At 35.5% G+C, this 12527-nt stretch overlaps 1 protein-coding gene across 1 annotated transcript in view; it reads right to left on the reverse strand.

Annotated features, from left to right (window-relative positions):
- LOC306648404 (alpha-ketoglutarate-dependent dioxygenase FTO) overlaps positions 1 to 12527 on the reverse strand; it is a 217569-nt gene that overhangs the window by 81558 nt on the left and 123484 nt on the right. Inside the window, exon 4 of the mRNA XM_079118534.1 lies at positions 7439 to 7582. Within this exon, the coding sequence (XP_078974660.1) occupies positions 7439 to 7582 (144 nt within the window). The remainder of the gene's footprint in view (positions 1 to 7438; positions 7583 to 12527) is intronic.

A 12527-nucleotide genomic window follows, 5' to 3' on the forward strand; every position in this document is an offset into this window, starting at 1 on the left:
TATTGTTCAAATTCAAAGCAAACTAAAATGTGGCATAATTCTGAGTCTTTTATGATGTATGAAATCTTGAACTGACACTTGCAACATTCCCCTTCAACTGACTCGAGTTGGGTCACTTCAGTGAATTACATCTATTTATGGATCTAATCACTCTATCTGCTCTGCAATAAATAACACATGCATTAGCATCATTAGGCAGTGGTTTTCAAAATTCAAAAATCAACTGATAGAAAAAGTATGCTCATCCAATCAAAATTATAGATCCATATGAAAAGTTATAAAACTCAACACCATCAAAGTAACAATATCCCTACTTTACATACTCAAAGTCAAGAGGAAGTCTCTAAAAATTGGTTCTCAAGATAAGCAATTAAGAAAGCACATGTAGAAGTAAATGTTAACTAGTAAATGAAACAGGAAAAATGAAAAGTATTGTAAAGGAGCTAATTCCATTTTTCTTGATGGATAAACAACCAATAGTGCTTAAACCTGTTAGCTTAAGTCATAAAGCATAAACACATGTTCAAAAGTGACAGAGGTAATCACAGAACAAAATGCAAATGAAGCAAATGTAGTTACCTTTAAGAAATGGAACCTAGGGGTAGGTGGCAAGTTTTCTACTTTCCATTTTAGAACGTCCTCAACTCTTTGAATCTGATTTTCCTAGCACATGTGTTATAAAACAATAATAATGTGAATGAAGTATGGACATGAAAAAATTTTCAGGGCATATTATTAAGTGAAACAAAAAGTACTATTAATGATGTATGCATTCAAGTCCCATTTATGTTTAAAAAACAGCAGCATCCACAGATATGTATACATACCAACAGTGCTTGGAAAGTTTTGAATTCTGGAGAATTTAGAATTTTCAGATGAGAGATATTCAACTGGTAAAGTCTATGCAAATACTCCAATATCTGAAAACCTCTGAAATCTGAAACTGTTCTGGTCCCAAGCATTTCAGATAAGGGATATTCAATCTGTACACTTGTGTTAATGCTTGCAAATGGGATAGTAAGGTAAAAGAGAACTTCCACATGTTATTCTAAAAAGTTCCACATTGAATGAGAATATATTGGTATTCTCTATTATTTGTTAGATTATTTTTTCTACATTCTTAAGAATTTGGATTCAAACACAAACTTCACCAGGTATGTTACCTTGAACAGGGTATAGACTTCTTTAAGCCTCATCTTCTATCTTTAAAAGAGCTTTATTGGGGGCTGGGGAGATAGCTCAGTCAGTAGAGTGCTTGCCTTGTAAGCACAAGACCCTGGTTCAATCCCCAGCACCCCAAAAAAAAAAATCTACTAAAAGAGCTTTATTGAGATCTAACTCATATACCACACAATTCTCTGATTTAAAGTATATAAGTAAACATATTTTAGTATGTTCAGATTGTTGTGCAACCATAATCACAAACTAATTTTAGACTACTTTCATAATCTGAAGAGGAACCCTTTATGTATTATGAGTCAATCACCATCAAAATTCTTTTCTGAAAAAATTTGGTGTCAGGATGAGAGAAATGTTACCTGAAGTCTTATGATGAGGAGCAAATAAAATACAGCAGCTTCCAGCACAGTGCCTGGCCCTAACTAAGCACACAGCACATTCATTTCAGGTAAACTTCAAAACATAAATGATGTAAAAATGAACAGAAATGAACTAAAAGCCTGGATATGAATAAAGTACAAGAAAGAAGCAAATCCTTTCAAGGGTCCAGGAACACAGAGTCCTATCCTCAGAGCATACTGCACAGGTCCAGGCCCTCTCTGGAGTTCCAGAAAACCAGGGAGCAAGTTCAAAGACACAAGTTTGAAAACATCGGCATTGGAGGACATATTTTAGAGTGAAAGTTTCAGGAGAAGAGATATGTCCTCACCCCTGCAAGAAACTGAACAGCAAGAAGCACACCTTGCAGTTAGCAGGAAGATAAGAAGAACACTGCAAGCTCATATTGGACAAGCAGCTGAAACTATACTGTCATGTTTCTACTTTTCAAAGTGAAAATAAACATGACGGGTGCTCATTTGCTGTTCAAGCACTTTCCACTTAAACGGCAATTCCTCAAGCTTACTGACTGCAGCCTGAAGTTATAATTTATTACTGTTTCTGCATTATTCCCTTGCCTCGGCAGAAGGCAGAACAGAGCACCTACATTTCAAGACCCAGGAGAGGTAATAAAGTATAATTATTTTGAATTTATGATTAAGCCATAAATTATATGTATTTTTTATTTCAGTTGGTCAGTCAGAGGTGGGGGGGGAGGGAATGGGGTCAGAGGAAGGCGTAACAAAAGCCTTTTCCTTTGAATAAAATGTCTCAATCAGGGCAGGATTGAGGGACACCTGGAGGATTTACAAAGATACCCCAGTCTCCAAGTTAAGTCCCAAGGGAGCCCTGGTTAAGAGACTTTTAACTCCTAGAAGTCTCTGTTCTTCCTGCCCACAGGGCTGCATACTCCAACCAGAGTACCCGTGTTGACTGGAGAAAACAGAAGCACCACACAGTTTCAGGTTATACCACATCAAACGCTCACAGTGCTCTGAGTCTTGCTGCCTCTAAGCCATGCGTATTTCATGGAAGGTGAAACTGATCTATATGAAACTACTGACCAGACTGTATGAGTAGTCAACCTTAACCAAAATAACCCTGGCTACCACAGAACTCTGATTCAACAATGGCCAGATGTTAACTTTTCTCACTACCAAGAGGCAATTGGTGAGATTTCCCTTTCTTGTAGTCCCTTTATGTGGCTATGGAAATATAAGTATGGAACAGTTAGGTGCAAAGCTGACAAAACTCGGGGCATGAAGCCAGATAAGAACATGACATTCAGCACTCTTCTGTCACCTACTCGCCTCATTGGTTCTCCCATATGCCATGGCCCAGGTCCAATCCTTGTCATGAGTCCCCACGTTCAAATGTACCTTGCAAAGCAAGGTCCCATACTTTTTTTTTGGACTTACAAAATAACTCTGGGAAGGAAGCATCATGAAGTATCCATTTTACAATGGAGGCAGAAACTCAAAGAGATGCTAGCAATTCAGCACAATACACAGCAGAGTTCATCTGGAACCCAGTCACCTGACAGAAAATTCTATAGCCTTTCCATTATTCTACTCTAAAAAATTGGTGAAGTAAAGCAAAACCAAAACAGAAGTGTGCTGCATTTTGATTTATATTGCTTTTTTTCTGTTTTCACAGTGGATTTTTTTCTTGGCAACCAAAGCTTCAAAATAGCTGTTTGTTATAGTAACAACAGATAACTGGAAGTGAAATTTAGCTGGGTTTAAATAAATAAAAATAAAGGGACTAGAGAGAACAGTCATGAAGAGTGACTTGCAAAAAAAAAAAAAAAAAAAAATTATAAATTAAGGGGGACCAAAAGGGGTTTGCCCCAAATGTTTACCTACCACTCACCTTTGTCCCAAACATCCCACCTTCACACCCAGCTCCTGGTTAATGAACATAATTTGGTTGATGTCCCTTGAACTGTATAATCTGTTCCACAAAAAAACAGACTCAGTTTGTCTCCAACCTACTTTTAAGTCCCTAACTCCCTGGTTACATGCAGTCTATGGAAAACATCTGTGGCAAAGTAAATCATCCTACCCTGAGAAAGACCAGAGTATGCTTTTCTTTTCTTTTCTTTTTTTTTTTTTTTTTCCTCTTTAAGTGTGTTTTGAAGTCCTGGTTAGAAAATTAGTGAAAATTGTAAATCTGTTTGCAAATCTGGTCATGTCTAACTCTGAGATTAGGGCAAAGATTCCAATTTAAAAGTAAAACCGTGACAACCCCAGTTAAGCGTGTCCTCAGGCACTGCCAGCAGGGCCTTCACTCACTTCCACGGGCAGTAGATTTATTACAGGCACCCGACACGTTCCCCATCAGACACCCCTGGAGTATTTACTCGAGACAGCAGGGTTCAGTCTGCACTTCCTCTGCAGACCAATATATTATTATAAATTGAGCTAAACTGTTTCCTTTTCATAAGTGCTATGAAGTTCAGATTTCAGATATCAGCACAGGGCTGAGGGACTTCTTGTTATTTGGATTTCAAAAAGTAACGAGGAAAGGCAGTGTTTGGATGACAGTTGCTTTTACTTTTGATTCTTTTTTTTTTTTTTTTAGCAGAACATAGAGAAAGATTAATTTTAGAAAGTAAACACTATGTCTTAATAAGAAAATACATTCTAAATGCACATTGGGGTACACTATGCTGTCCCTGCCACACTTCAGGAGGAAACTAGCTATTTCTCCTGTATCTGAAGGCACAGATATCCCTGTATCTGGAAAAGCTGAAGTAGGTTTTATATCTTGTACATCAGCTCCTATAAACTAACACTGATTTCTTCTGTTTATCACCCACAGAGATCCAACATATAAAAATGTATATTCCTTATAACATGCAAATCAAAAGAATAATGCAATTATTTAATATTTTTTATTATTAATGCAATTCTTAAACTATAAGAAAAACATAACTTTAAGAAGAAATGGAAAGAAAGAAACCTACAGAACATCATTTTTTCTTCCCTTCCTGAAAAGCCACTAGGTGAGGCAGAGGCATTGTGCTGAGGTGGGTAGAAGGGGGTCAAGGAGTAGGGGGCCACTGAAGTCTGAGCAGGGGTCAGTCCTGGAGTGGGGTGAGAAGGGCATCCATTTGGGGTCGGTGGGGCGGGTGGTCCGATGTGAAGTGTCAGACCCCAAGTGGGATAAAATGACAAGTTCCAACACTCGATTTCTTCTTTTGCAATAATAGCTAATAGTTGCTTCTGAGCTTCACTTGTTGCTAGTCCCCAATGAATGTGGCTGTTATTCATATTACTACAATTACAGATATACACGTGTACACAGACTGAAAAGGAGTACACTAAATCCCACATGAAATTTTTACATTCTTATTTCATTTTATATAGTTCAGAGTTTTCTTTCACTGCTTCTTTTTTAATAAGAGGGGAACATGTAAGATGTCATTAAACATAAAAGCTGAACTTTACAAAATACTTGCTTTTATACATAGAAAAAATTAATAAAGCTGTTTTAAGAGGAATCATTATAGTTCTAATCTCTTTTAGAGATACAAATTACTAACATAAGCTCCTAAACAAAGAGAAGTAATATATTGGCTGAATCTGACACTTATATAGAGTCAAGCCAAATATCCAAATTTGTGTAGTACATAAAAAATGAAATGATAATCTATTTACACAGTGATGGGACAGAAACTTCAGTAGAGAAACTCAGTTCCTGAGGACAGACAGGGGAGGAAGAGTAAAAGAGATGATCTTAACATTAAAAACTATCCAGACTGAGATTTCAGTGTATTGAGAGTCAATCAAACTGGCCTATTTACAGTAAAAAAAGGACTGCGTACAGATGGACCTGCAACCCATCCTGGTCCCTCTTCTGCTTCTTAATGGAGTGACCTTGGGTAAATTACTTAAGAAAAACTGTTTCTGCCATCTTCCTCAGCAGATTTCTGGAGACTGAGATCACTTAAGAAACTGATCTGCAAACTGCAAAGCAACATGAGAATGGAAAAGCAAGAGATTAAAGCTAGTGTTCAACAAAAGTGGGAATCATCACCTCAGGAGAAGAATTTAAGAGGTAAAGGGTTACAGCATGAAGTACCATTAAATCATGCCATGTGAAAGAATCTTTACATAATCACCTTCCAATCCTCCTACAGACATTAAGGAAAAAGTCCCAGACTGGTACCAGTACATAATGAACACTTCTCTAACAGTTACTAAACTCCCTTTTTAACAAAGACAGAAGAGGACTCAGACTCAAGATCTCCAGCAAAGAAAAGTAGCAGGCACTTAATATTGCTTTAGTTTCTCTGTATTTATAAACCCTGTAGTTATGCCAAGTGATACTTGGTTTCTGTTTAAAATAGTGATATAAAAATCTCCTTTTTAAAATCAATTTATTTGGGTGAAAGAAAAAATAGTAAGTTTATTTAGAGAGAAATAATACATTAAAAAAAAAAGTTCAGGTGGATATGACAAGAACCTGGAAGTTGATGGACAAGGAAATGAAATTTGGAAAATGCTGAAGGGATATTCCATGCTCTGATCAAGATTTATGCAACTCCAATATCTCTCCCAAAACCTTACCCAGTACCTGGAATACAGTGAACTCTACCAATGCCCAATTAACTGGGAATTAATTATTTTAATAAATGCTGGGCGAGAGTCCTGATTATTCCTACCTCCAAAACCCATATATCAGTAGATTTCTCCAGGAAGATAGGAGTGAGATAAACTTTGAGTAATAAGAAGCTCTAACCAAGGAGAGAATAAAACCCTGAGAAGCTTTGTGAGTAAAAATGGATACCTGCACACTGAGCACTGGAACACACACAGGCCCACAAATAAAAGAAACTAAAAATTTCAAGTAAAGAAGCAAATAACAAAAACAAAACCCCCCAAACTCCATAGCTTCACTTAGCCTAACCACAGCTGAAATATTATTTGCCAAAGAACTAAATGACAAGTGGAAAGAAAAACCCTGTAGTCCCTGAGAAGAAATTAACTTCAAACTAGAAAAAATCATCTCACTAGTAAAAACTCAGACAAGGAAGCGTTTTTAAAAGTTATACTAATAAGTTGATTTGGATGACTTTCCAACTCTGATGAAGTATCCTGAAAACCGTTTAGCACATTTGAGAACTCCAAATATGCTAAACACTTAGAATAAAAAGAAAAGCAATTTTTCAAAACTGAGCAGTATTGCTAAAAAAAAAAAAAAAAAAAAAAACTAGATTATAGCAGCTCAATTCACAATAGCTAAACTATGGGACCAAATTAGGTGTCCTTCAACAGATGAATGGTTAAAAAAAAAAAAAATGTGATATCTATATACGATGGACTCAGTCTTAAAGAAGAATGAAATTATGACATTTGCCCATAAATGGATGGGGTTGGAGAATATCATGCTAAGCAAAATAAACCAATCCAAAAATACCAAAAGCCGAATGCTTTCTCTGATATGCAGATGCTAATTCACAATGTGGAGGAGGCGCCTAGGGAAGAATGAAGTTACTTTAGATTAGGTAGAGGAAAGTGAAGGGAGAGGAGGGGGGATAGGGGTAGGAAGAATAGAATGAATCAGATATTATTACCCCATGTACATAAATAACTGTATGACTGGTGGTATTCTACATCATATATAACCAGAAGAAGGAAAAATTATACTCCATTAAATATGATGTATCAAAGTACATTCTACTGTCATATATAACTAATTAAAACAAATTTTAAAAATTTTTTATAAACTAGATATATGTTCTCATAAATAAGTTTCACTATTAATACAAAATATTAACATTTAAAAAGTCTACTTCAAAAGACATAAGCTAAATATATATCTAATAATCTAAACTTAGACTGAAGTGTAAGTGTAAATTTGATTCTAAGATTACCAAGCATAAAATAGCAGTCTCCTTGGTGAAGGGGAATTGCCAAACCAGGTGTCTCTATGTCCCATGAGATCTTAAAACCAACATGCCAAGTATCAGGATCTCTGCCTTCAAAGTGAGAATCATCCTCACTCTCCTCTTCAGAACCTGTCAAAAGAAGAGAAAGTGATCAGAGAAAAAAAAGTGTAGTCTAAACTTCCAGATTTTATATCATTATCTTAGAAATAATTGATACTTTAATAAGATATGGTTATTAATGAAGTACATACTTTTTGTTCATATGTTTAAAGAGACATTGTACAATATTTTCAGTATAACATTTTTCATCAAAAACTTTAAATGATGAGGAAATAACCACTGATACTAAGGAAGACAAACTCTTATTTTGTTCAATTTAAAGCAAATAAATTAGAAAATATGAATTAAAGGGATAGTTTTTTAAGAAGATTTTAATTACCAAAATTAATTCCAGAAAAAGCATAAGAAACCATAGAAGGTATAGAGGAAGGTATCAAAGAATTCTCACTCAGGGAAACACAGGCCAAGACCGTTTCAAAGCATTCACTACAAAACAATTAAGGAATAGGTAATTTCAATGTTCATTAAATTGTTTAAAAGCACAGGAAAAGAACTTCCAAATTCTTTTTGTGGAAATAAAATAATATGTATCAAAACTCATAAGGAAAACACACAAATACAAAAACCAAACTCGCACCTGAAAATCAATGTAAAATTTCCAAATATCAGAAAATAGTATCCAAGGCTAACAGTACATTGAAAGAATGAAATCCCAATACCAAGTAAAATTTACTTTGGGAATAGAAGGATAGCTAAATATCTAAAAACTTAGACTTAAAATTCATCATATTCATAGATCAAAACAAAATAAAACAAATTATGAGTCATCACTCTGGTGACAAAAATAATTGATAAAATACATCATCCTTTCATAATGAAGCCCTCAATATAATAAGAATAGATGGCTATTTTCTGACCATGATAAAATATGGCTCTGTCTCAACCCCAAAGCCAGCACCACCCTTTAATAGAGAAACATCAGGAACATTGCCAAAGTAGAGAATTAGAAAAGGAAATCTATCACCACAATGATTCACCATTATTCTAAGGGAACAGTCAACATGATGGTACCTTCTGGAACTACCTACCAGAGCAGCCCTAATTAGACAAAATAAGAGATATAAATTTTTCTAAAAAGAAGAAAAATCTTTGCAGACAATATAATTATCTATCTGCAAATCAATGAAGAAATACATCTGAAGCAATAGGCAAACTTAAAACATGCTGGTCGGGCATGGTATGGGAGGATGAAGCAGGAATTTCACAAGTTTAAGACCAACCTCAGCAATTTAGTGAGACCCTGTCTCAAAAATAAAAATTAATAAATAAAAAAGGGCTGGTAATATAGTTCGGTGGTCAATTCCCAGGACCAAAATAAAATATGCTAGGTACAAAATTAAATCACAGTAATTAGTAACTTGAAAAATATAAACAAACACTTCATTTATAAAAAAAATACATAGAAATATCTAGGAAGATTTTTATGTTGATGTTACTTAAGAGCACAAAAGAAGATTTAAACAGACATAAAGATACACTATGTTCTTGGAAAATAAAGCAGAACAGGTGAAAATGTCAGTTTTCCCTAAGTATCCACCACTTTTTTTTTTTTTTTTTTTTAATGCTGGAAATGGACAGGACTTCATGCATACTAAGTTCACATTCGACCACTGAGCCTCATTCCCAGCCTGTTTTTTTATTTATTTTTCTTTTTTTTTTTTTTTTTTTTTTTTTTTTTTTTTTTTTTAATTTTGAGGCAAGGTCTCACTAAACTGCCCCAACTAACCTCAAACTTGTGATCTTCCTGCCTCAGCCTCCCAAGTAGCTGGGATTATAGGCGTGGGCCATCACACTGGCTTAAATCTACCTGCAGATTAGAATTAATCCAAATAAAGATCAACAAGATTGTTTCGTTTTGTTTGCAGTGCTGGGGTTTGAACCCATAGCATCATGTGTGCGAGGCAAGAGCTCCGCCAACTGAGCTACATCCCCAGCCCTAACAAGATTGTTTTTTAGGTGAGCAGGGCTGGTAGCTAGACAAGATAGTTCTACGATACAGTAGTCCCTCCTTATCCATAGGGGATATATTCCAATGCTCCCAGTGTTTTTGCCTAAAACCATGAATAATACTAAATTCTGTATATTCTCTTTTTTCATATATATACATACCTATGATAAAGTGTAATTTATAAATTAGTCATAGTAAGAAATTAACTAAAATAATAAAATAGAACAATTACAACAATATATTGTAACAAAATTTATGTGAATGTGCTCTATATATCCCAAAATATCTAATCATATTTTCACCTTTTCACTAAGGAAGCACCTGATGCTTTTCTTTGGCATGTCCAAATTGTCAGCCAGTATCACTACTCTTGTGTTGGGGGTATTAGTAAGTAATATAACGGTCACCTCAACAGAAGCGTTTCACTATAGGAACAGCTGATGTGACAACTGAGCCACTATGACTAATGAGCAGGTGTCCTACACAGCACACTGGACAAAAGCACCACCTGCACCCTGGGTTTGACAGAGTGCACAGCGCAAGACTGCTTCATGCTACTCAGAGAAAGGGGATGCGAATTGTGAATTATTTCTGGAATCTTCCTTCAATAGTTTCGGACAGCAGTTTACCACAGGTACCTACTGAAACCACAGAAATTGAACTGCAAGTAAGGAGGGACTGCTGTATACATGGAAATATAAACAAATGACAATAGCCAAGGGATGTTTATCTTAATATATAGAGTTTTTACACATCAACAGGATTAGGATCAGCAGAAAAATGGGCATATGTTTAGAAGACAGAACATGTGAAGGAAACAGAATTAGGGGCTGGGGGTGTGGTTCAGAGGTAGGGCACTTGCCTAGCACACTCAGGGCCCTGGGCTGAACCTCACCCCGTGCACACGCAAGGAAATAAAACAAGCTCATATATACATATACAAAGATGTTTAAACTCATTCATATAAAAGAAATGCAAATTAATCCACAAGAGCTATTTTTCACCTATCAAATCAGAAACAACTTTGTGTCTTCCTTGTGTTTTTTTTCAAACACTTTGAAAAATTACAGTTAGTAAGAGTGTAGCAAAATGGCACACTCACACTCTGTAAAGGACAATTTTGCAATTCATATGAAAACTACAAAAGCACAAAAGCCTTTGTCCCTTTATAAGAATTAAACTTTTAAGAATACATACTAAAATTCCTACTTTCAGGGATTGTTAAATAATAAAAAATAAATAATAAATAATGCTTGCTTATTATTTATTATAGCACTGTTTATTGTGGTAGTTCATAAGAGCAAAAAATCAGAAGCAACTTAAATGTCCATCAAAGGTTTCCAGTTAAATAAATTATGATATGTCCAGACAATGAAGTATATGTAGCCACTAACGATAGTAAGACTAAATGTTGATATGAAACCAATATATTTTTTAAAAAAAAACAACTAAATGACTATAATTTGTATAAAAACTACAGTGCATACATTTCTGGAAGGATAATCAGGACTGAGTTTTCTGGGGAATAAGAGCAGAAGATACACATTAAAGAAGAAGAAGGTGCACATTACAATTTGCCGATACTTAATCGTGCAGAAATGGCCCGACCTAAAAACTTTTTAGGCCCGATTAAGAAGCATATATGGAGCCCTTGTTAGATACTAAACACTGTTCCAAGTACTTGGGATATAGATGGCTGAAATAAAGACTTATGTCCCCATGAAGCCCTCCTTCTAGTGGAACTGTAAATAAGGGTCACTGATTACTGTTTAGGGGGACATTTTAAATTTAAATTCCATCAGACTTTAAACTGTTCTACTAGACTTTGGTCTTCAAGAGAAAGGTCCATTCTTCTATTTCACTGAAATTTAGAGCCTTAATGACTGGCGCATAGAAGGCACTCAATGAACAGGTACTAAATCGCTTGCTTTAACAAAATGTTCTTTCACTTCACCCCATTCACAGTCCTAAGTGAGATGACAGAGAAGAAAACATGAAAACACCTCAAATTAAACTAAAGAATATAATAAAGCACAGCACTGCTACAAAACTAGTACAACCCTCAACACAAAAGTGGTTTAGGGGCAGGTTCAACAAGGGTTAGAATGGTTAGATCAGAAATCAAGAAGGTGAATATTGAAACACAAGAGGGTGTAGACTGGCAGAGGGTATCGTAAGAAGTAATGAGAGAAGACGAGATGATGCTAAGTTTTACGCAATCAAAATGAACAATAAAGCATGTTTTATCCAGGCTACGTCAAGTACATGACACATACACAATGCAAAAGTACTTGCGCCCAGATGGCACATACTCACAGACTCCCTACACTCTGAACATCTTACTCTGGAATAACTATACACAAGGGTCAAAAGCAGCAAAGGAAAGTGGGGGGGTGTGGAATTCCCCTTTATGACTATTCATTCACATTACTTTGCACTAAAGCATAATGAAAAAGTACAGACCAGAAAATCCAAGTTTCATGGGTCTCTGCAGGAGAGGAATGCTGCTGAATGACCTTTAAGGACACATCCAACTGTGGATATTCTTCAATCCCCTCACTTTGAACCTAAAATCCAATACTGCCGTATTAATAGAACTGTATCTTTTTCATATTTGCTCTTCTTTCTAATGTATGTTTTCTCAAGAACTTCAGTATCTTTAAATTGAATACTTTCTTTAAAAATATTGTCATATAATAAAAAGTCATATCCTTTAACATTAACTCCAAAAATATTTTTAAAAGAATCCTCTGGAATGGGGACGACAGATACCTTACACATTAGGGACATGGTTGATTTTGTTGGTTGTGGGTTTTATAAGCCATGGTAGGGAAAAATTTCAAAACTTTCTCCAGGCTCAGGTGGAAAGAGTGGTATAATCAACTACTGGTGTCTGTCAGGGACACTAAAAGGGTCCACAGCAGTACCTGCACTACACAGTTGCTGCCCATGTCTGATGGTATTCTATAGGCAGTTCTTTTTCATACATAACACATGGTTACTAAT

Source organism: Sciurus vulgaris, assembly GCF_902686455.1.
Source record: "Sciurus vulgaris genome assembly, chromosome: 17".
In the NCBI taxonomy this organism is placed as follows: Eukaryota; Metazoa; Chordata; class Mammalia; order Rodentia; family Sciuridae; genus Sciurus; species Sciurus vulgaris.